The 26,413-nt window shown below is 40.7% G+C and overlaps 1 protein-coding gene across 5 annotated transcripts in view; it reads right to left on the bottom strand.

Annotated features, from left to right (window-relative positions):
* The window catches only part of LOC105919040 (neuronal PAS domain-containing protein 3), a 1,017,839-nt gene that overhangs the window by 776,264 nt on the left and 215,162 nt on the right, over positions 1-26,413 (bottom strand). For 4 of the 5 annotated variants that reach the window (XM_036134634.1, XM_036134641.1, XM_036134635.1 and 1 more), the window contains exon 2: positions 15,519-15,617. The exons of the other annotated variant lie outside the window; for it this stretch is intronic. In XM_036134634.1, the coding sequence (XP_035990527.1) occupies positions 15,519-15,617 (99 nt within the window). The remainder of the gene's footprint in view (positions 1-15,518; positions 15,618-26,413) is intronic. 5 annotated transcript variants of the gene reach the window in all.

Genomic DNA, 26,413 nt, shown 5'->3' with positions numbered 1-26,413 from the left:
AAATAAATGAAAATGTAAGAACATTTGAAGGTGTAAAAGGGAATCCTTTTAAAGATGCAACTTTAAGATATTTTAAGCTTCATAAAACAAGCCATGGATAAGAAGAAATAGGGAAGACCGGTAAGAAAATTAGATTGAGCATTAAAGCAGCAGTAAACGATTGTTTTGGAATTACATGCAGTTACCTACAAGATTTATGGAGATTTAATATCCGTCCACTGGGGCGCAAATAACCCAATAATTCTCCTTTTAACCAGATGTTATAACATTCTGATGGGAAAAAAACAGAGTTTTAACTAACTATTTGCCATGGGGTCTTTTAGGCCAGGATAATTTAAAGATTTTCCTCTTACAAACATTAATGAAAAGAAATAAGGCCAATTAGATTAGATGGACATTTTGGATCTGGTCAGGATAGCGGGGCGGCTATGATGCTAAAAGGGTAACAGCCTGAAGATGATATCAATGAATGAAGGTTGACTCCAAGGAACATCAAAGCTGCAATGGCACCCAACATTGGAACTCCTGCTGTGCAAAGAAAATCTTGAATGGGACACAAGGTGATATCCTGGGCTTACAACAATGGTTTGTGATTCAGCCTATGAGAAGGCATGAATTTAGTTTTGTTCCAGGAGGATGATGTGGAGAGACGTTTCACACACAGGGGGTGTGGAGACGCCCAGGACAAGCTGCAGTGGTTTGAAACTGGTGTGAACTTGTAACAGGTGGTGAAAGTGTTTTGACGACTGATACACTTGGAACCAGGTTGGATACAGGAGACGACAAGGTGGTCCCACAGGTATTACCTGACACCTAACATTGACTGTAAACGGTTTTTGGGGTTGCCAAAAGAAGAAGCATCAGAGAAAACCTGCTCTGTCCTGACCAGGTCCGCGCTCAAAACACAAAAGATCCAATTAGCAAGATCTAGACAAATACGGACGCAGAGACGCGTTCATCCAATAACTTCTTTAATCCACAGATTAAAATACAGCTACTAAGGCAAAACAGAGAATTAAAAGAGCCACAAAATGAATGTGGATGATTTAAACACAAGTGGTCAATATTTAAACGATCTGAAGGAACTACACATCTTCTTCAATATTCACGATAGACAGCGATTGAATGATATGAAAATGCAATTTCTAGCATTGGAGAAAACTTCATTTATTGACATGGTTGATCTGCTGGAACAAGATGTAGTGCAAACATAAAATAAGGATTTATGGATCACTGAGTGATGAAATTTTACAAACGCTGCAGCCAAAAATTGGAAAAACTGTTGGAAATGCAATAGTAATAACAATGGATAAATGAAAATGTAAGAACATCACTCTAAGTGTGGTCTGCTTAATTTTTCTTCCATTTGGAGGTTTTAAAATTGAACACATGAGGACTGAGAACAGCATTCAAACAGGGGGATATAGAACACAACCAGGGTTGAGTAGACAAACTGTCTGTTAAAGCCAACAGAGATTATCAAAGTAATTAATTAAAGGGGTTAGAATTGCTGTGCGCTTTAGGCAAAAGGAGTACCATCTGCTTTCGATTAGAGGTCCTTTTGTTTTGAGACAGGGTCAAGCTGAAGCTGATTCACATAACTGCTTCCTGTCTCCTCCCTAGGCTACACCCACTTCCTGCGACTTGGTGGGCTCTTGGGCATGCAAACACTTTCTTTTTTTCTGAGCTGAGCCTTTCAAAATAAGACGAAAGATATGTAGGAATGCTTCTGATTAAAATTACAATGAAATTCTGAAAATCTACAGAGTGGTGCACCTTTTACAAATAGGTTTATTGTTTGGGTATTAAGAACACATGTAAAGTATTTGAAAGCTAATTCAGCAAGGAGTTTCCGAAAGGTTATAGTACAATTCTTTGTTGAGACTGACTGTGTGTTAAATGAGATAAGGTGAACCTTGACATGTTAGTGAGTAAGAACAGCCATGAAGTGAGTAAGATGATAAAATTGTATTGTAGAGAATTTTCAACTGTCAGACATTGAAAGGTATGACACACATTGGCAGAATTATTTCAAGAACTACTGAGAAAACTATTGCAAATACATTTGAACTTTAAGATTACTCCTTTAATATGGGTCATAAAGGATTTGATGATTACGTTGCAAGATTTTTAAGCTGAGAGCTAAATGATTGTGAACGGGAATATCTGGATCTGAAAGTGCTTGAAGGAGGTTTTGAATGAATGACACATGAAGGGGAGCCTGATAAGAACACTGATTGCACGGGAGGAGTTGCCTGTAAACCCTAAACCAATCACTTAAGCGCAATTAGATTCATGTCTGGTATGTGCTCTGAATGGCCTGAAGGCTTTCTTTACTTTGCGTTCTTGACGTTCGGACTCTTTTCATATTGTGTTACTGTGTTTTCAACTGCTCTGTTCCACTGACTTACATGATCCTGTTTGATTTTCTGTGTTGTGACATTTATACTGTGACGTTTAATTATGTTGATCATTATGGTTTTATGATAAAAATGGAAGCATTCTGCTTCGGGCACACACACCAAAATCTACAGTTTATGCAATATTTTGCTTTGACATAGGGAGAACTGGGATCTGCTTGGCACTACAGATACTTTAATATTAGATGGTAATGATCATTTTCAGATTCAGTACAGGATCCTCTTGCTCGGACTGGCCGAGAGCAGGATTTCCATGAGGGTCTCATCAGTTTTTACCAACTCTTTGAGGGGATGGCGTTTTCTGGGGGGAAAGGCCCTGCCTGCCCTGTGATGCCCCCTAGTGGTACTCCTGGATTTGTAACGTATAGAAGTGATGGATGTTTGTCCACAGTGTGGAGAGTGGAGGACAGAGTAGGAGGTTTTCAAGGGTGAGAGTAGAGTAGACGGATCTGACCATGGTTACTGAACATGCTTAGCTAGGCTAATGGTAAAATGTAAATGCGCGTAGGAACCTAAAACAGGCCTAACTCAATAAGTTGAACCCTAAATTATAGACAAATGATAAAACCTTTAATTTTGTGTGTTAAAACTCTTTGGTGAAGCATTCATTACTAAAAGTTCCAGCACGGGAACCTTTCTGGGTCCCACGTTATGATTATGGTTCCTTTGTGTTTTTTTCACATATTCATGTAATGAGTAATCTTGTTTTCCTCTTTTGTGAGTGATCACATAGATAAAGCATTATCTCTGTGATCAAAGGCGTGGAATGTTATTGGAAAATTATGCTGAAGTCACTGTGGCCTGACGCCACTCGGACATATGAGCACTGGAGACACGAGAGCGGCTGCACCACAGTCCTGCTGATTGCCAAGGCCAAATGCTTGTGTTTTACTGTGGCGATAATGAATGTCTGGGATATGACTGTCTCTGTTTTGTCTCAAGGCAAGGCCACTGTCAGATGTTAGAAGAGGACGGAGAACAGAGAGGAGTCAGAAACAGCGCAGTTGGGTGCGATTACTTTCCATGAATCTGATCTCTGCTCTGTTTCTCAATAAAAGTGCTGGAACTTCACTCCACCATTTCCTTATTCAGTAAGTCTAGGAAGTCAGTTATTGTTTAGAATAAACATAGCTAGTCCATGTTTTTTTTATTTTGGAAATCCTGGTATCATAAACCAATTATGTACGAATCTTCAACATGCTCGACCGACAAAATTAACAATTCTCCACTTCTCCAAGGAGTCCATCATGTATCCAGCTGCAAATATTATGTAAAGGCATGAGGGCTCTCCTTTGCACAGTCTTCTTATTGAGAAAATGTGATCACTTGCGTTGAGAGACCAGCTGATCCATAATTTACAATTCGGAAAATACACAAAGTGAGTCTCCAAAAATATTAACAAGGCAAAATGGGACAGAGAGCGATACAGGGCAGATACGTCACTCCGTCACCAAGCTCTACCCCTTCAAAGAGTTCAGAGAGCACACATTATTTTTTCTTTTTTAAAAACTTGTAGTTTCGGTAAAAATTTGGTTGAACAAAGGGTTGAGTTTGAACTCAGTGTCTGTGTAATCTTTATTTAAAAACTGGTCGCTATGCAACAGCATAAAATGGTCAGGGCTGCACTTAAAAAATATGTTTTGTTGATAATTATCAATATCGATTGATATGATTTCTATTTTATCGACATAAATATGTTCACTCTGTGTCTCTGTCCTTTTTCTCTTACTCTGTCCTAACTATTTCTCTTCCGCTCTTCTGATGTCCCGCTGAGTACATAATACTTTTACATCAATAAAATAAACCACCAATGGCTAGGTGTGAAGGGAGGTGTTTATAGCTGCATATATTTGTTTGAACAAACATTCTTCACACAGCTGCAAGTTGTACCCAATGACGAACAAGAGTTGTGGAGGTCTACAGTTCTCTATCTGAAACAATAACTGTTTCTTTTGTTTTTTCTGTTATGTCACTCAAGGGAGCAATGTATTCTTAAGCTTAATGCTTACTTCATAAGAACAAAGAAATTTGCTCTTTTACTGGGGGTAAAAAGAATTCAGTTTCAATCTAATTCAATTAAATTTTATTTATAATATGCAAATTCACAACACGTGTTATCTCAAGGCTCTTTACAAAGTCAAATTCAATCAAATCATACAGATTGGTCAAAAAGTTTCCTATTCAAGGAAACCCAGCAGATTGCATCAAATCTTGACAAGCATCATTCACTTCCCATGAAAGAGCATAGAGCCACAGTGGACAGTCGTCTACATTGTTGATGGCTTTGCAGCAATCCCTCTTACTGTGCATGCATGAAGTGACAGTGGAGAGGAAAACTCTCTTTAACAGGAAAGTAAACCTATAGCAGAACCAGGCTCAGTGTGAATGGTCATCTGCCTCGACTGACTGGGGGTTAGAGAAGACAGAGCAGAGACACAAAAAGCACAGAAGCGCACATTGATCTCAGAATCCTTTCTATGTTATATGGTAATGGCAGACAATCTGCCTCACCTGTATGGTATCACAGTTAACAGATTGCCAGACCAGGTGGTGTACACAGAAAAAACACAGAAAGAACAAACACAGAAAGTAACAACAAACAATGCAAATTGAAGAACAGTAAGAGAACTTAGCAGAGTGAGAAAACTAGATCCTGATATCGACCAGCAGCATAAGTCTGTAGCAGCATAACTAAAAAGATAGCTCAGGAAAACCTAAGATTTATCAAAAAGGAAAGTTTAAGCCTAGTCTTAATAGTTGACAAGTTGTCTCCCTCATGGACCAAAACTGGGAGTTGGTTCCACAGGAGAGGAGCCTGATAACTAAAGGATCTGCCTCCTATTCTACTTTTAGAGCCTCTAGGAACCAACAGTAGACCTGCAGTTTGAGAGCGAAGTGCTCTGTTAGGAACATATGGGGTAATCAAAGCTCTGATATATGATGGAGCTTGATTATTAAGGGCTTTATACGTGCAAAGGATCATTTTAAATTCTATTCTTGATTTAATGGGAAGCCAATGAAGGGAAGCTAAAATTGAAGAAATATCCCTCTTGTTGATTTTCATCAGAACTCTTGCTGCAGCATTTTGGATCAGCTGAAGGTTTCAAACTGCATTTTGTGGACTTCCTAAATAATTACAATAGTCCAGCCTTGAAGTAACATATGCATGGACTAGTTTTTCAGAGTCACTCCTGGACAGAATGTTTCTAATTTTGGCAGTATTCCAAAGTTGAAAAAAGGAAACCCTGGAAACCTGTTTAATATAGGATTTAAATGTCTTGGTCAAAAATAACACAGAATTCTTTTTACTTTATTACAAAAGGCCGATTTAATGCTATTCAGATTAAGTGATTGAGTAAGAAGTTTAATTTTTGAGGACTCTGTTCCAACTATTACAACTTTCATCTTGTCAGAATTTGAAAGCAGGAAATTATTTAAAGTAATCTAGACTTTGATGTCATCAAGACATCCCTGTAGTCGAAGTAATTATACATTTATATAGTAAAGAGAATTGGCCCAAGGACTGAACATTGTGGTACTCCACAAGTGACCCTAGGATTTGAAGAAGATTTATTATTAGCATGAACAAACTGGAATCTGTCAGACAGCCTAATGTTTTCTCCTTAATCCCTAATTTATTAAGTCATCTTGATCAAGAGGGGATTTCTTAAGTAAATGTTTGATATCAGCTACTTTAAAAGCCTGTGGTACATATCCATTTATTAAGGATAGATTAATCATATCTAAAATGGGGGCATTAATCAAAGGGAATACTTTCTTAAATAACTTGGTTGGTATGGGTCTAACATACAAGTTGAAGGTTTAGATGAAGATAAAATTTTAGATAACTCAGAAAGCTCTACTGCATCTTAACAGTTCAAACACCACTTTCTCTCCAATTTCCTAACGTAACGAAGAAGTGACACCGTCAGCAAAGGCATCAATTTGTAAATGGGAAGAAAAAACATTGCTGGCATCTGTTCAGCATTTCTGTGATACCGATTAATTTAAAAGGAGGACAGATTTTATAAAATTTGATACAGCATTATCTGATAAAGATCTACTATAATGAAACCTTGTTTTGGGGTTTGAGAACTCAGTTAAATTGAACTCAAACATTATTAAAAATGGTCAGATAGGACAGGGTTGCGAGGAAATACTGTTAAATGCCATATGTCAGCACAAGGTCCAAAGTATGAAGGCAAGAGTGCATTGGTTTATGCACATTTTGAGCAAAAGCAATTGAATCTAGGATAATTTTAAAGGCTACAATAAGGTTATCACATTCAGTGTCAACTTGACTGTTAAAATCCCCCACTATAATAACCTAGTCAGTTTTTAGCACTAAATCAGATAAGAAGTCTGAGAACTGACCTAAAAACTGAGAGTAAGGACCTGGTTGACGATACAAAACAACAAACAGGAGAGGTTTCATTGCTTTGCAGTTTGGATGATGGAAACTAAGGGTTAAATGTTCAAAAGAATTGTAATTATTAATTGGCCAGGGACTAATTAATAAATCACACTGAAAGATGGTTGCTACTCCTCCTCCTAATTTAAATAATTAGAGGAAGTTGACTGATTTATGCTAACATAGTCCTCTTGCAGCCAGGTTTCTGTGAGACAAAATAAATCAATCTGATTATCAGAAATCAATTAATTAAGTAACACAGTGGTTTAACATGGGTAACAGTATAGAAGCTGCAAAGAGGTGCGTTAAACTACAGCTCTGCTTCCTGGTCTGGACCCTGGGTTGTCAGCATTTTGGAGAATAAATAAATCCGGCCCGATTCCTAGAAAGATGAGCTGCATGATCCAAAGTGGAATAGATGCCGTCTCTCTGGATCAGACCAGGTTTTCCCCGGAAAGTTCGTCAGTTATGAATGTAGCCTACATCGTTTTCAGGACACCACTTAGGCAACCAGCAGTTGAATGATGAGATGTGGCTAAACATGTCATCAATGATCAGATCAGGTAGGAGACCAAAGAAAATTAGGGTTAGGGTTAGTTTTAGTAAACTTACACACCTTTCAAGTTTGCCTACCGACGGAACCGCTCCACTGAGGACGTAAACTCCTCCGCTCTTCATCTGAGCCTGGCACACCTGGAGGAGAAGAACACGCACGTGCGGATGCTGTTCCTGGACTTCAGTTCAGCATTCAACACCATCATCCCACAGCATCTGGTGGGAAAACTGGAGCATCTGGGCTTCAACACACCCCTTCGCAACTGGCTGCTAGACTTCCTCACAAACAGACCTCAGTCAGTCCGGGTCGGACAGAACACCTCTAATGTCATCACCCTCAGCACGGGCTCCCCTCAGGGCTGCGTCCTGAGCCCCCTGCTGTTCACCTTGATGACTCATGACTGCGTCCCCAGGTTCACCACCAATCACATCGTGAAGTTTGCTGACGACACAACGGTGGTGGGCCTGATCAGGGATGACAACGACCAGGACTACAGAGAGGAGGTGGAGCAGATGGTGGACTGGTGCAGAGACAACAGCCTGATCCTGAACGTGGAGAAGACGAAGGAGATCATCGTCGACTTCAGGAAGAACCGGCCTCACCACGCTCCACTGCTCATCAACAGCTCAGCTGTGGAGGTGGTCAGCAGCACCAAGTTCCTGGGGATGCACATCATGGACAACCTCAGCTGGTCTGTGAACACCACGTCACTAGGGAAGAGGGCACAAAAACGACTGTACTTTCTGCGGAGAATGAGGAGAGCCCGCCTGCCCCCGCCCATCCTTAAGACCTTCTACAGAAGCACCATAGAGAGCATTCTGACCAGCTGTCTCTCTGTGTGGTGTGGAGGCTGCAGTGCCTCCGACTGGAAGAACGTGAGGAGAGTGGTGAGGACAGCAGAAGGGATCACCGGGGCTCCTCTTCCCTCCATTAAAGACATTTCATCACAGTGCTGTGTGTCCCGAGCCCGTAACATCATCAAGGACCCCTCACACCCCCACCATGGACTGTTCTCCCTGCTGCCCTCTGGGAAGAGGTTCCACAGCATCCGCTGCAGGACCACCAGGTTCTGCAAAAGCTTTTTCCCTGCTGCCATCAGACTGTTGAACTGCTGAAGTATAAAATGGACTGTGTACCACACTCGCTGATTTGCACATTTGTACAGTACCCTTATCCAGCATTATAAATGCTGCTCAACTCTTAGTCTCCAATATCACTGCTGCACTTTACCCGGAAATACTGCATAATTGTTTACAATGCAACTGTCCACTGTAGAATCACTGCTGCACTTTATTGGAAACTTACTGCATGTTTACATTTGTTTACATTTCAACTGCCTACTGTTCACTGCTGCACTTTACCCAGAAGTCAATTGGAACTTATCCTGTAACTGAACTGCGATTTATTACTGCATTTTTATCCTGTACTGTAATTCACTGCAAGGTATCCTGTAGAGTTACTGCAATTTTTCTTAGCTGTATGAAAACAAAATTTTGTTCTGTATGCACTCTGTGCATACAAAATGACAATAAAGAAAGTCTAAGTCTAAGAAGCAACCCTAAGTTTAGTGACCTCCGATTGGTGTGACCAGGTGTCATTATCACCAGTGTGAATTACAATCTTAATGTATTTACGCTTATCCCTAGCCAGCAGTTTCAGGTAGGATTTGATTTTGCCCGTTCTGGCCCCTGGCAGGCATTTGTCTATGGACCCTGGTGTCTGTCTCTAATGCCACGTTTCTGACTATGGAGCTGCCCATTACTAGTTTCGGCTTCTCAGCGGATGTGTAGCTGAGTGGGGAAAATCTGTTTGATACGCAGAAGGGTTGGTGGTAACCTTGGTGCTGAAATCTAGAGCTACGCTTCCTTCGTATTGTCACTGGCCTGTTTACCTGGCTGCTCGGGTACTGCAGCAGGACCGCTATGTGTAGCATGGAGGTAGAGATGTTTTACTTTTGTTAAAAAGTGAAAGAGGAGTCTCGGCACTTTATTGTTCATTTAGTGGGTTAAAACTAAAAAAAAACAACAACTATTGTCACGTTATTGTTTCATCATACCTAACCTAACAGTCATGTTTTTGGACTGTGGGACTGTTAGGTTAATTGGTCTCTAAATTGTCCTTAGGTGTGAGTGTGTGCGTGAATGTTTGTTTGTCCTTTGTCTCTGTGTTGCCCTGCGATAGACTGGCGACCTGTCCAGGGTGTAACCCGCCTCTCGCCCATTGACAGCTGGAGATAGGCACCAGCACCCCTCGCGACCCCAGCAGGGATAAGCGTGTGGGAAAATGGATGGATGGATGTTTCATCATACCGAAACTGCTTAATATGAGAAGAACAAGTAAACAGCTCTGTGGTTGTTTCCAGATTTCAGAGGAAAGTACAAGTTGCTCTGATTGTTACTCATCTCCTGAAATTCTGTCTACTGCAACAAAAACTCCCCCTTCCTGAGTCAATTCTAGTTGTCTGCTTTATTCTTTTAAGACATATTTTGTTTCTGGATAGATACATGAAAGAATCAAATGAAACAGATCCCAAATGCACAAATAATCACTGAATAAAGTTAGGACTAAAATTATCTATAACCAGGGCTCTCAATTCTGACTGGAATAGATGCCGTCATTCTGACTGGATGTCACACGATTTCTCTGAGCGCATGCCACACATGGCATTTCTCACGGATAAAAATGGCAATGGGCAATATAGGCTGCGGATGATGTGTTCACAGCACTGTCCCAATCAGAGCTCAGTCTAAATTAGTCTAATTTCTCTCATTGCATAAATTTACTATGTAGTAGCTACACAATATTATTATGTTCTCTAAGTACATGAAACAATAATGTTGAATAAACACGATATGCTTAGACAGAACCAACAAATGCCATTTTTTTTTGTCTTTAGTCATAGTTATTACATGTTCTTTAAGACATGAAACGATTGTGTTAGAGTTTTAAGTAGAACCAACAGATGCCTGACTTCTTTTTTGCAGGGTACATTTTGTTACAGATGCAAGCTCGCAGCAAACCACTGCAACGAGAACCATAGAAGACAACAGTTAGATCTACCGTGCCACAGTAACCGTGGCCGGTTACATGATCCACATAACGTGCCCTCACTTTTCCTCTAGCAGCTCACAGCTCCGATGCCTCGCGGCTACTGCCGCTCTGCCCTGTCTGTCCTGCTTCAGCCATTGTCATGCCATGGACAATGACATGGTCAATGACTGTTGCTCGCATCTCGTCCGTAATGATGGTACGAGGTTGTCTTGCTCTCCCTCCTGGACCTTCTCTCCCTTGTTGGCCTGCTCCTCTTCCTCCCTGGCCTGCTCCTCTTCCACCATGGCCTGCTCCTCTTCCTCCTTGGCCTGCTCCTCTTCCTCCTTGGCCAGCTCCTCTTCCTCCTTGGCCAGCTCTTCTCCCTCCTCGGACGCGATTACCTCTTCCCCTGACTCTGCCTTCATCCATTGTGTTTGTTTGGAATCTTCAGCAAACTGTGCACTCTGAACTTGCTTTTATACATGTGGTCACAGCATTAGCAACAGGTGTTTTCAATTTTGAGTCGTTGTGTGTAATGAATGAAGCCAGGTGTGTTCATTTTGTTCAAATATTGCTGACTGTGGCAAGCATTTTGCATCACATGAGCTTTCATTTGAGAATATGAGCAGAGTTCTTCTGCAACTTGTGTTTTAGCAAGGAAAAATGTGTTAAGATTTATGTGAATGGAGGATTGTGTTTTGTGAATTGTGTCTTCATGTGAAATGTGTTTATGATATTGGAAAGTGATGGCTAGATTTAGTAAATGTGTTTAGACAACTGGTCATTTGGTTTAGAGGATTGGCTTTTGTGTTTTAGCATTTGAGAAAAACTGTAATACTAGACTACGAAACTAGTCCCAGTTAGGAAACTAAATATTATCTCCACTAAAATAAGTGAAAGCCGCTGAGTGCAGTTCTTTAAAGAAGCAGGAGAGACTGTTTTGATTTGTGGAACTTGAGAAATGTAAGTAACCAACGTTAGCATCTCAAAATAGCATTTAATTCTGAAGTATAACACATTTATCAACAGAAACCTAATCTGTTTTATAAAACTAAATATTCTGTACCAGGCAGGAGTTCTGAATACTGCTGGAAAAATGGAAAAACAAAGACTGTAGGATATTAAAAATTCAGATTCTTAGCCACAGCTTCCTTAAGAAGAAAAGGTAAGGGTTTCCCTTTTACCAATATTTCGTTGCTATTATTGCTTTCATTTTTTGTTGACCCTTTGATGCAGTTCAGGTATAAATAGCAGACGTTATTTCTTTTACATGATATGCAGCACAATAACACTAGATGCCGCATAAACAATTGCTATATTTTGTTTAGACTTTTGCTTATTTATAATAGCATAATTAGGATTCCACATAATAATAGTGCTATTTATTTCACTATTTCTACTTTTAGAATTAGAATTTCGACAAATACAACCGAGGATCCATTAGTAAATTAGTGCAAACCAGGGGTGGAGCTAGACATTTTCATCACCAGGGGCTTAGCCCATAAAATATTACATCAATATGAGGGTAATTTGGCACACCAAAAAAGTAACAATTATTTAATCTGTTGATGTGGTTGTAAAATTAATTTAATATAGGCCTTCACATATCTTAAAGTGTTATCTGCTGTTCTTTAATAGTCATACTAGTATATACCAATAATATATTAATATGTTCTCATTTAAATTATGAAATGGACAACCACTCATGAAACAATTCAGTTTTGGTGTCACCAATCTTACTCAAAGTACAGTATTGGGTCCTCCATGCTCCTTATGTATAAAGGTTTACTGCACATTTAAACATTGACAACTCACTATTGTTAGGGAAATAATTAGTTGTCTGAGAGGATGTAGGTAAGGAGAAGCTGTTATCTACACTTCAGATGTATGATGTAAGAAATGCTAAGATAAATTACATGAAATGGGCTACAGAGAGTAACTACAGCCCAGTTGTACTTTTGTTGAAGTTTGAATTTAATATTTGAAATGCTGTCAGTGTCAGTGACACTTCCAGTGCAAAGTAAATACAAGAAATGTATTTGCAGTCCCTTGAATGTACAATTTTGCTGTGTTAATAAGGGTGGGGTTTATCTCTGCACATTTCTATATCTTCTAAAAAAAATAGAGGATATATTTAGACAACAGACATATTTTAATATATTTGGTTTAATTGGCACGTTTTTACCATCTGTCTCTGTTGCTGGTAAGTTCAAATGCAAACTTTTTCAAAGTGGGGAAAAAGGTCCCAATTCAACGTTCATCAGATCGGGAGCTGCTTTATAATTTATATTAACAATTGAACTTTATTGATCTCACAATGGAGAAATTCACTTCTGCATCTTTACCCAGTGGGCTGCCACTGTGCGGCGCCTGGGGAGCAATTGGGGGTTAAGGGTCTTGCTCAGGGACCCAGAGTGGTAGTCTGTGGGAGTCAAACTCAGAACCTCTGGGACCCAAGTTCAATGCTCTAACCACTAGGCTACCAGATTAACAAAAAGCATCTAGTGTGTGTCGTTGTTACGGCTGGCGTCGTAAATCTGTATGTAAGTGTGCAGGTGCCAGTTGCTGATTGGTTCCAGGATGGTGACGACGTGACATCCCATTGGTGCCATCCTGGAAGTGACAACAATAAAAGACTGCTGATGTGGACTTCCTGGGTCCGTCCTCCACTGTTCCCAACCAGCCACACTTTTAGCATTCTGTTCTGGAGCTTGTAGGAGTGAGCTGGCGTTTCTGTTACTTAAGTTTTCTCCTGTTTTTTTAGTTAGGGAGGTAAGGTGACTGTCATTTGTTTACTTATGTTGCAGTAGGTAAGTTGGTTTATTTCTTTTTTTAGACAGTTGCCTTTTGTTTGTTATTTTCGGCACATAGCTCTCTCTGAAGTTGGTTGCTCCATTTGTGTTGTAACTTTAGAACTATTTTCCTTTTTGTAAATAAATTACTTTCTAACCATATACAACTTTGTATTTGTGAGCTGCTTGGGATGGGAAGAGGATGGATCAACTCTTTAATATGTTATAGTCTGGCCAACCCTAGACAGGTCGTAACAGTCGTGCTTATAAAATTTGTATAAATGTAGCAAGAAATACTGCTCATTAGACAGAAGAAACGCGCCCTGACGCTCAAGTCTAGCATAAAGAAATAGGAGCATGCATATTGCGTTGGACCAATGAAGCTTTGGGCCAATAGTGTCCCTAGGGTTAAAGTTCAAATCAAAGTTCAAATCAAACCTACGCCCTTGATTCCATGTTACATTCTTTATAGTATGGGTTGGTACATTTCAACTGGTTGTATAGCAAGGTATGTTTCTGTATCATGTTTTAAATCCGTGCCCCATGTGCCCTCTTTTAACTTTGAGCACCTGCCTCTGTCTCTGCACGTCCCTGAGTTAGTGAATAGAGATGGGTCCAAAAGATTTGACCTCTATCATCCGAAGTGGAAGAAAGATTGTTTGTTGTTCATAACAGAGAAAAGTAATTTTTGTAAATTAATTTAATCTGAGTCCAGTTTACTAATTTGCTGATTGTTCTTTTGATCACTTGTATGTTTGGATGACCAACATGTATTTAGTAAATGCATACAACATGTTCGAAATTATTATATTTATCGCTGTTTTGCAGGATATGTTGACATCATGCAGCCTGTTGTTCCCAGATTTAAATAAAAGAAGTCAAGCTGGGAAGACACTTCTCTGCCAGAGTCTCCCTCTTCCCTTTCTGCACATCTATCTCAGCCTGACAAAGTTGAGGTTGTCATCAAACATCAGCAAAAATTTTGCGATAAGTAGCAGCAGATTATATCCTAATTATAATGCTCTTTATTTACCATGAGAAATTCAATTTTTGTTATGCCTGAGAGTTCCTTTGCATGAAATGTGCAAATGCTGTATGTCTAATCATTTTAAAAATACATTTGACACTGAATCTGTAATTCCACTGTTCTTCTCCTTTTTAGTGCTTGTTTGTTTACTGAACAACAAATTAAGAAAGTTATTTTCATTTGTGAAGATTATGTAAGCAATGGCAAATTATATGAAACTACTTTGGTGCTGAAAAATGAAAGTATCCACCACCAAACTAAATCCCTGGTAGTGTTCTGATGAGAATGCATCTCTTATTGCTGCAACTACACAACAACACAACTTGGACTTCTCATCCAAGATGTCCCCACATCCATCATACATTGTCAATAAGCAGCAACATATAAGGAACCACTCCTTAACCTGTTACTTTCCATCTGATGACGGCTGACTTTCTTCTTCTGACTCTTCTTCCCCACGATAGTGAGTCACAATCAGTCAACTGATAGTTGATAGAGCAATTTCTACAGAAACGTAAGACTCTGTAGTTTCTGTGTTGTCAGCTATTGTAGCAGCAATTGATTTATGTGCCAGGTTTCCCCTTTTACATCACAAAGGAGCTAAACAGAATCTCAAAAAAATATATATTTTTAGTCAGAGTTATGACCATATATCTCATCAACTATCTATTTAATCAGTATAATGGTTACATCAAAACAAATTTGTCACTATTATCTTTCCATTGATATAGTTAAGTTTATCTTAAAATATTTATGTCACAGACACTCACTCATCTTCACTCGATCTCCTTATATCCAGATTTGTATAGCTACAATAATAAATAGGTTATTTTAACAATAGGAAAGTTATACTTGTTTCTTTTCCCCAATTTAGTTAAACCAATTAGATCAAGTTTATTGAGTAGCCCAGGAGAATGTAATAGTAACACATGTTCAGAAAAATTACTTTTATACATGCACTAACAACATGAGATCAATGTCAATGTAACTTAAGCAAACGAAGTATTGGATTAAATATTTGTTCAGTGCTTAAAAATGCAAAACTTTGAAAATCTTTGCATTTTGGAAGGAGTTTTCAAACTAAAGATACAACCACTTATATATTTCTTTTCATTTAATGAAAGTACCTGATAAATATGTTAAAATATGTTGTCACCAAAACAAAGCAGAGAAAAACCGAATCCCAATCAACATCATTTGTTCTTGTATATACATTCATTAAACAAACAAATCTTTACCAATACTAATTCTACAGCTACTGAGGAGCTGATGCCAACATTACCATGGTGAGGAGGTATGCTGCTGGCCGGCCAGGTGAAGTGTCTTGGGCCGGGCATTTGAGCAGCTGCCTGCATTAGATTGTCGCTCCCAGTAGGGGTCACTGTGAAACACACACAAAGATAAAGCGTGGAAAAGTTCTTAAACAACAGCCTTTGACCAAAGAACTAGGAAATGCACAGAGAACTGGGACAAAGGAAAGTAAACAGGAGAAAAAAATCTGCATTATTGTAAGAGGGAAAAGGAGTACAGCAAGTCAAATGCAGTTACAACCAACAGGCGAATACACAGGTTTTGCTTTATAAAGCAAACAATTAGGCATGCAGATTGTGTCATGTGGGAAAATTAATTAAAACTTTTTTTTTTTAGCTCAATGGGAAGAAAATCACAAGACGCAAGTATTTATAATGAAAATACAGACTGGCAGTAAAAGATCCCCCCCAAAAAACAAATTAAGAAAACTTTACATCTTTTGTACACAGAAGGATATCAGAGCATAAGAATGTAACCTGATAAATCAGCAGCGTTGGGCATAATGCCTTTAGAGAATAACGGTATTATTATTTTCAGTAAGAGAAATCTAACCAATTACTTTTTGCCCTTCGGTTGCGTTACTACAACTCAATCAATTAAAGGGACTTTTTTAACACCAAACTTGTGTTGGTGGGAGAGAATTTTCTAGGGGTGAGGAAAGGTGGTGTTGATGGAAAGATAAAGGCATGCATGACTCTGATTGGCTTGAGGAGGCTTAAGGTGGGCTGCTTTCACCACGCATCACACAGACAGCACAGACCACTACACACCATGATGCAGAAGAGCCTTGCAAATTCAAAGACTGCGTTCGGAAACTGAAAGTTGAGGCACTATTTTGCATTTGCTCTTGTCAAAGGGAGAAATTTGCATGTGCAGGATGGATAGATAAATAAGTAAATGGAGTGTTAGTAGTTATGGAGTGTTTGGATTTTTAAAGAATTGTCAGAAGTAGACCATAGCTTATACTTTATTTTATTTTTTATTTTGTGTAAAACTGGGTGCCTTAGTTTTGTACTTCACTTCTTCAGTGATATAAAATATTTTAGGTACATCCTCCCTGGAATGGTAGAATGTACTTGAGCAAAATGTTTTTACTTCTACTTCCAAGTGTGTTTTATTTTGTTATATTGCTTTTGAAAAGCATTATTTTTGCTATACCTATGTGATAGCAGATTGTAGCCTATTAATGTGCAATAACTTTCAAGTTGTAAAATCTAGTTTTTTATTGTTCTTTTAATAAAAACATTGACCATAATAATTATCATATCCAAATTAATTTAATGCAATCGATAGATGTTGTGACTCTTGACTCATTTGTCTTACCACACTCTAAAATGGTGTAGATTAGTGTTCAGTTTTTTCAGATACTTATTCCATTTGATTAGTTATGGTGCATTTTACATATGATAATTAAACTGGGTATTATTTAAAGTTCTAATAACATGAAAGTCATCCCAATTCACTGATATTTTAGACAGTAAAATAGTTAAGCGTGAACCAGCTGGAAATGTTGGAATTACAAAACAGATTTGCTTCACTTCAATATTACACCCAGGAAAATGGTCCAATTCCTCACAACAATCAAAGGTATGAAAACAATCTTTGTTCTAAATGATCTTCTCCTAAGCTGCCAGATTTTAAAAAGCAAGCCACAAGGCCACAAACCTCAATATTAGGCAATGCAGTTGTAAATCGATTTACCGGTCAATCTACGTTCCTACCCTCATCTATGAACATTAGCTTTGGGTCATGACCAAAAAAATGATCAGTCAAACCCAAGTAATCTTGGGTTTGACCAGTAAAGGTTGAAGGAAGGGTGAAGAATGTCTTGTACGGGAACAAAAAGAGGAACAACTGACAGCTCCCTGCTGTTGCATCAATGGGGACTTTTTGGAGATTTGCAACCTCCTAACGGTTCTCAAAGCGCATAAAAGTTAGATGACTTGGGTGTTCAGTGCTCAGTTCTCATCACAGAAGACACAGTAAAAATCCAATAGATTGGAGGGGCAGTCTTTACATCCATATCAAGTTCAGTACCAAAGTTGTCTCAACTAGAAGTGATTCAGCCAAATAAACTATAAAACATTGAAAATATCATACACCAGCTAAGTTCTTCCTCCTCAATGTTCAGCCCACAGATTTCTTTAAGAAAGTTTTACCTTTCATAACGTCTGATTTGACCCACATAATAAACACGTCCCTTCTGTCCTGTGTTTCCCCCAGTCCCTAAAAACAGCAATTATCAAACCACTGCTGAAAAAGAAAAATTTGGGCAAACTACTACTGCAAAACTACAGGCCTGTCTCAAACCTCTCCTTTATCAGTAAGATTATTGAAAAAAAACTTAAAAACTGTGTTTCGACAATTAAATATCTTCTTAACAATGACCAGCCACTTTAACGTTTTCCAGTCAGGTTTCAGTGCTCACCACAGTACAGAGACTGGCTTTCACAAGGTGTTCAGTGAGCTCCATATAAATGCGTACTGTGAAAGAACCACAGTGCTATTATTGGACCTCAGTGCAGCATTTGATTCTGTCAATCAATCCATTCTGTTAGAGCGCCTGCAGAACTGGATCGGCCTTTCTGGTACAGCACTCGACTGGTTTAAATTCCAATTAAAGTACAGGGACTTTTTTGTGTCAGTAGGTAGCTTTACATCTGAGACGATGAAAATCATCCCCAAGGGTCCATCTTGGGTGTTCTCCTGCCTGTGCGAATTCTCAGTTATCTGGGTCATCACAACAGCAGTCTAAAATTAGAGGCAACCTAACTTTTGTTCAGTTCTTTCTGAACACGTTCTGAACACGTTTTGTTCACACTTGAACAATCTGTAGGTGGTGCATTGCTGTTTTTAAGGACATGGAGACCCATCCTCCTAGGTGCATCTGACTTAGAATGTCCTTAAAAACACGGTGGTTTCCTTAGATAGGAAACTTTTTGACCAATCTGTACAATTTGATTGAATTTCACTTTGTAAAGTGCCTTGAGATGACATACTGTGAATTAGCACTACATAAATAAAATTTAATTGAATTGAAGGGCTGTGTAAATGCTTTGAAGAAATCAATGCATGGATGTGCCAAACCTTTCTACTGTTGAATAAAAACAAAACTAAAGCAATTATTTTGGACCAATAGAAGAACGAATAGTAGTCAGTATAATAATAATAATAATAATAATAATAATAATAATAATAATAATAACAATAATAGCTTCAGTTGCTTCAGCTAGTAACCACTGATCAGAATCGCAATCTGGTGTAGAGATGGACTCAGAATATTACAAAGTCGGCCTTCTATCACCTAAAGAACATTTCCCGATTGGTTTTAAAAAAAAACTAATCCATGTGTTTATCTTTAGTCTAATTGAATACTGCAACGGTTTCTTCAAAGGTCTGCCAAAAAAGTCAATCAGACAGGTGCAGTTGATCCAGAACACTGCTGCCTATGAAAGTAGAGCACATCACCTTCTGAATGTGTTTCCAAACAAATTGTCATTTTAAGCTTAGCATAAAATCTCGTACAGAGAGAAAACTTTTCTGATGAATTTCCGGATGGACATGATCTGCTGATGGACTAAACTGCTGCTGCTTTCTAAAATATAATAAAAAACAGAGAAGCTTCCAGTTTAGCTGCTTTATTTATTTATTTCTATATCTAATGCTAAGCTAAATGGTGTTGACTGGGATTTGACAGGAAGGCAAAGTGAGAGTCAAATACAAAACAGAAAGCTGCCCCAGAATGGCTGTCTATGCACATAGAATTATTCATATTTTACACACCCATCAAAGACAAACTGTCAAAACCCATGTCAAAGTGGATTTTTCTTACTGAAAAAAGAAGCACAGGTCAAGTCAGAAGAATAAAAGAGAGATGAAAGAGAAAAATAAGAGTTGGAGGTAGAGTAAGGGAGGCTGGGATACACAGAGGGGAGAGAAAAAGAGAAACAGCAAAGCAATGCTGTCTTGCAGGACATTTGCTGAACTGTGTAGCGCACTATGGAACTACTGATACTGTCGTTATTGTTTCATGGATAAGTATTACTGCAAAACAATTTTCTGAAGGGAGGTGCCCACTATTGTTTTTGCCAAAAGTTGAAGTGAGGACAACACCAGCACAACATATTTCAGTTTACAGCTACAAGAGAACACATAGAGAGCTGGTTTTCAAATTAAATTACCCAAATATATGTCTAATAGACCAAATAGTACCAAATAGATGGTATTACTATGGATTTAATCTTTTAATTTATGGGTAGGGAACATTTATGTTCAGAAGAAAAATACACTTCTTTGGCTTCAAAGTGATTCTGGTCCACTATCTGGCGTCTCAGGAGGGGGAAGCAGTACTGTACCAACACTGTTTATAGTGGGGGTGGTGTGCTGCTGACCTCGAACTCGGGACGTTGTGTGTCGGTGGGCAGAATACTTCAAAGACCTCCTTAATCCCACCAACACGTCTTCCATTGCGGAAACAGAGCCTGAGGACTCTGGGTCAGGTACTCCCATCTGTGGTGCTGAGGTTGCCGATGTTGTTAACAAGCTCCTCGGTGGCAAGGCCCTGGTGGTGGATGAGATTCGCCCTGAGTACCTTGAGGCTCTGGATGTTGTGTGTTGGTTAACGGGGACGTGCCTGGAACACCTCACCAGGGAGGCGTCAAGGAGGCATCCTAACCAGATGCCCGAGCCACCTCAACTGGCTACTCTTGACGTGGAGGAGCAGCGGCTCTACTCTGAGTCCTCCCCAGATGACTGAGCTCTGCCCCCTATTACTAAGAGAGAGCCCAGACATACTACGGAGAAAACAAATTTCAGCTGCTTGTATCTGGGATCTCGTTCTTTTGGTCATGACCCAAAGCTCATGACCATAGATGAGGGTAGGCAGTGGCGGATCCAGGCGGGGTGCATCGGATAGCCGAATCTGGGATTCAGGAAGAGCAGTGTGGTTTTCGTCCTGGCCGTGGAACACTGGATCAACTCTACACCCTCAGCAGGATCCTGGAGGGGGCATGGGAGTTTGCCCAACCAGTCTACATGTGCTTTGTGGATCTGGATAAGGCATTCGACTGTGTCCCTCGACACAGTCGAATACCTTGGGGGGTACTCCGGGAGTATGGAGTACCGGGCCCTTTAATAAGGGCTGTCAGGTCTCTGTATGACCAGTGTCAGAGTCTGGTCCGTATAGCCAGCAGTAAGTCGGACTCGTTTCCGGTGAGGGTTGGACTCCGCCATGGTTGCCCTTTGTCACCAATTCTGTTCATAACTTTTATGGACAGAATTTCTAGGCGCAGCCTAGGTGTTAAGGGGATCCGTCTTGGTGGTCTACAGCTCTCATCAGAGTGGTTCGCAGCTGAGTGCGAAGTGGCCAGGATGAGAATCAATGTCTCCAAATCCAAGACCATGGTCTTGAACCAGAAAAGGATAGAGTGCCTTTTCCGGGTTGGGGAGGATGTGCTACCCCTATTGGAGGAGTTTAAGTATCTTGGGGTCTTTTTCACGAATGAGGGGAAAATGGAGCCGGAGATGGACAGGCGGATTGGTGCGGCGTCTGCTGTGAAGCCGGTGCTGCATGGTCCGTTGTGGTGAAGAGAGAGCTGAGCCAAAAGGCGAAGCTCTCGATTTACCGGTCAATCTACGTTCCTACCAGGGGCGGATCCAGCATTTTTCAAAGGGGGGTGCGCACCTAAGGGTCATGGGGTCAAGGGTCATAGGTCATGTCAAGACAATGTGAGGCTAAATGACCAAAGAATGCCATCTTTACTCTTTCACACTACCCTAAATATTCATCTATGGGTTTTTTAATTGATAATCATTTTAATGGATGAACATAAGTGGAATTAGCATGATTACATTATTGTAATTGAAAAAGGATTTTTAAGCCAAAATATCTCGGTTTTTACAGCATCCACAAAGGTTAAAAAGTAGTCTGAAGAAAAATTATCCTTATCAACAATTAATCAAATTTTATTTCCAGAAATGATATTTATACAGAAAATGAAATAAAAAGACCCAAGGACTTAACAACAGTTTGGTATGGTTCAAGTGACAAAAGAAGTTTTGAATATATTATCCAAGATGGCGACGACCAGTGCGGCAGAGAGTGATAGATTAATTAGCGACAGCAATGGGAGTTCCATGGATTTATCATCATGATCTGATAGCGATTTGGAAAATACAGAAGACTTTCTTGATAGCAACCTGACTTGTGACTAAATCCAGCCATACCAGTTTGAGGCAAGGAGACCAAAAAGGAACGATGTGAGTTGAATCTGTCTGCTTCGGCAGCCGTCTCCTTATTTTTGTGTTTTTTGTAATGTTTTCTCCACTTTCACCTGATGTATTGCAACATCCAACTGCCATGCACGTGGGGATTGTTGCTTCAACAATAGCTCTCATAAATTTCAATGGTGAAGTCCTCTCGAAATCCGAAATAACTGTTGTTTATCACAGCTGTATGAGTGAAGTGCCTCTCCGCTAAGAAACGTCACAGGATGTGATGTCAGGCAACCATTAGGGGAGTGTTGGCCTAGTGGTTAGAGCAGCGCGCTTGCACTCAGAGAAGGATGCAAGTACCCAGTTCGATCCCCAGCGCCTGTACTCTGGGTCCCTGAGCAAGACCCTTAACCCCAGATTGCTCCCCGGGCACCGCACATGGCAGCCACTGCTACCCCAGGGTGATGGGTTAAAAGCAGAGAACAAATTTTGTTGTAATGTATGTTTCAATGTATGTTTCAATGACAATGAAGATATTACTAATACTCATATTACTCACACTACATATTTGCCCATATTTGCGCAATAATGGCCACCTCCAATATCGGTGATCGTGACAACAATTTGTTTTTATTTCTTTACTGATTAACGCTAAATTCATTAAATCGCCATAAACGTATTAGTTTTAGGTATAGCTAATGATCCACAGACTTTTCCTTGTTGACCAGACTTTCCCTTTAAACCATTTCCTGTTTCACCCTCTCCTCGTGATCGCTTTGACGCAATATTGTGGTATCACTGACTAATCGCGTCATGCGTGTAATAACGCAAGACCTGAGCTGTGAGCAATTCAAATTCATGCTCGGATATCCGGAGTCTCGACCGCCGTGCCGGCGTCACAGTGCGTTCTAGATCCGCCGCTGCCTACCCTCATCTATGGTCATGAACTTTGGGTTATGACTGAAAGAACAAGATCCCGGATACAAGCGGCTGAAATTAGTTTGTCTGGGCTCTCCCTTAGAGATCGGGTGCAGAGCTCAGTCATCCGGGGAGGACTCAGAGTAGAGCCGCTCCTCCTCCATGTCGAGAGTAGCCAGTTGAGGTGACTCGGGCATCTGGTTAGGATGCCTCCTGGACGCCTCCCTGGTGAGGTGTTCCGGGCACGTCCCACCGGGAAGAGACCCAGAGGGAGACCCAGGACACCCTGGAGGGACTATGTCCCTCGGCTGGCCTGGGATCGCCTTGGGATTTCCCCGGAGGAGCTGGCCCAAGTGGCTGGGGAGAGGGACGTCTGGGCCTCCCTACCGAAGCTGCTACCCCCACGACCCAACCCCGGATAAGTGGAAGACAATGGATGGATGGATGGATGGATGGATGGATGGATGGATGGATGGATGGATGGATGGATGGATGGATGGGCCAACTTCTTTGCAGAGAGAATGAAAAAAATTAGAGGGTTAATCTGCACATCAATGCCAAATTCCGTACCAATGTTAGGCTAAAACATAAATGCAGAGAAAATGATTAAATTTTAACAACTCAACTGTTAAAGTTTAGCTAATCTCCATTGGTCTCCATTTGTAGTACAATATTTCAAGCTTGTGTCATAGTAGGTACACCTTGTTTGGTGTTCTGTTAGCTGTGACACCATCCAGGGGGGCAGATCATCTGCCATTACCATATAACATAGAAAGGATTCTTAGATCAATGTGTGCTTTTGTGCTTTTTTGCGTCTCTGCTCTGTCTTCTCCAAGCCCCAAGTCGGTCATGGCATATGGCTGTTCACACTGAGCCTGGTTTTGCTGGAGATTTTTCCTTCCTGTTAAAGGGAAGTTTTCCTCTCCACTGTCACTTTATGCATGTTTAGTATAAGGGATTGCTGCAAAGCCATTGACAATGCAGATGACTGTCCTCTGTGCCTCTACGCTCTTTCAGGAGTAGTGAATGTCAAGATTTGATACAAATTGCTGGGTTTCCTCAGATAGGAAACTTAGTTCCAATCTGTCTGGATGATATGAATGAATTTGACTTTCAAGATTTTATTTTATTTATCACAGTGAAATTGTGCATTTTGTAAAGTGAATAGAAATTATGTTTTGTGAATTGGTGCTATATAAATGAAATTAAATAGCAATCTTAATTTAATTATTTTTTTGTACTTTCTACGATTGTGCCTTAAAAAAACAACCCAAATCACAATGTCTCAGAAAATAAGAATATCTCATTAGACAAATTAAAAAAAAAATAATTATGTTTTAAGCTCAGACGCGGGTCACCGGCGCCCCACTCTGGAGCCAAGCCTGGAGGTGGGGCATGCTGACAAGCACTTGGTGGCCGGGCTTTTACCCATGGAGCCTGGCCTTGCACAACAGGAAGAGGAGACATGGGTCCCCCTTCCACTGGGTTCACCATCTGTCGGAGAGGCCAAAGGGGTCGGGTGCATTGTGTGATGGGTGGCAGCCGAGGGCGGGGAACTTGGCATTCTGATCCTCGGGTGAAAAAGCTGGTTCTTGGGACGTGGAATGTCACTTCTCTGGTGGGAATGAGCCTGAGCTGGTGTGCGAGGTTGAGAGGTTCTGGCTAGAAATAGTTGGACTTACCTCAACGTATGGCTCTGGCTCTGGAAGTAGTCTCCTGGAGAGGGGTTGGACATTCTTCCACTCTGGAGTTGCCCCTGATGAGAGCCGCAGAGTAGGAGTGAGCATACTTGTTGCCCCTCATCATGGTGCCTGTATGTTGGGGTTTACCCCAGTGAATGAGAGGGTGGCCTCCCACAGCATATGTGTGTGGTGACAGCTTCTGACTGTTGTTTGTGCTCATGTACCAAGCGGCAGTTCAGATTACCCACACTTTTTAGAGTCCTTTGAGGGGGTACTGGAAAGTGCCCCTCCTGGGGACTCCCTTGTTCTGCTGGGGGAATTTAACGCTCACATGGGCAAAATCAGTGAGACCTGGAGGGGCGTGGTTGGGAGGAACGGCCCACCTGATATGAACCCAAGTAGTGTTCTGTTGTTGGACTTCTGTGCTCGTCATGGATTTCCACAACGAACACCATGTTCAAGTATTAGGGTGTCCATGTGTGCTCTTGGCACCAGGACACCCTAGGCCAAAGTTCAATGATCAACTTTGTTGTTGCTTCATCTGAACTGCAGCCGCATGTCTTGAACACTTAGGTGAAGAGAGGGGCAGAGCTCTCCACCGACCACTACCTGGTGGTGAGTTAGCTCCGATGGTGGGGGAGGAAGCCGGTCAGACCCAAACGTATTATGAGGGTTTTCTAGGAACGTCTGGCAGAGTGCCAAGTGAGACGGAGCTTTAACTCCCACCTCTAGGAGAACACATTCCGAGGGAGGTGGGGGGACATCAAGTCTGAGTGGACCATGTTCCATAGGCCTCTATTGTCGAGACGGTTAGTCAGAGCTGTGGCCGCATGCATGTTGCGATGGTGACCCTCAAATGCGCTGGTGGCCATCAAGCTGAAGAAGGACTCCTATTGAGCTTTCTTGGCCTGTGGGACTCCGGAAGCAGCTGATAGGTATAGGATATCCAAGCGGCAGGCGGTTCGGCTGAGACTATGGCGAAAGACTTCTGTACGGCTTTAAGGCGATTCTGGCCCGACATCTGGCCCTTCAGGATGGGGAAGCATGGTACTGCCAAGGTGTTGATGACTGTCTTCTGGACATCTGTCAAGTCAGCAGTCTTCCCCATGATTGTATCGCCTTCTGACCCAGAATGAGGGACCGTTTAAAAGCTCAGGAAACCTTTGCCAAACCTTTGTTTTGAGTTGATTAACTGAATAGGGTGTGAAACTGAGTTCCCAATAATGTACTTATTCACAGTATTCTAACTTACTGATAAACTGAACTTTGGGTTTTCATTATTACAGGAAATAAAGGCTTGAAATACATAACATATTATTTGGCTTGACTTAAAGGCAACCACCCACAGGCTTTACTGGACATGCACATCGTGAGTTGGTGTAATGTGTGTGTCTTCTGTTTTTTTTTTTTTTTTTTTTGTGTTGCTTTTTTCGTTTTTCTCCCATATATATGTATATATTATTCCACTCTAGCGGTACCTTTACATGATTATTCAGGCTACCCCATTAACTCCAACTAAATGATGACACATGCACCCATGCAATATAGATGTTTAACTCTTAATGTTAATGGTATTAATCATTGCATAAAAAAGAAAACGTATTATTAACTATCTGAAGCAGCACCAAATTGATATAGCTTTATTGCAGGAAACCCACCTGAATGATACAGAACATAACAAACTGAAACAAGGGGGTTACAATCAGGTATTCTTTTCTTCATATACGTCCCGAGCAAGAGGAGTTGCCATAATAATTAACAAAAAAATTCCTTTTCGACTGATCTCTACCGAAAAAGACAAAGGAGGCCGCTGGGTTGTTGTGCGAGGCTCCATTTTTTCCCAACTAATTACATTAGTAAATATATATGCACAAGAACACTAAAGGCAGACATGCGTAACTTCGGACTCTGCGACATATGGCGGAGTCAGAATCAATCTATCCGGGAACACTCCTTTTACTCCCCAACCCATGACAGCTACTCAAGAATAGACCTCTTCCTGGTTCCCTTGGCTAAAACTCACAAAATCCATACATGTGAATATCTCGCAAGA

This window comes from Fundulus heteroclitus, unplaced genomic scaffold (genome assembly GCF_011125445.2).
Source record: "Fundulus heteroclitus isolate FHET01 unplaced genomic scaffold, MU-UCD_Fhet_4.1 scaffold_87, whole genome shotgun sequence".
Taxonomy (NCBI): domain Eukaryota; kingdom Metazoa; phylum Chordata; class Actinopteri; order Cyprinodontiformes; family Fundulidae; genus Fundulus; species Fundulus heteroclitus.
This window is presented reverse-complemented; position numbering and strand designations above follow the sequence as displayed.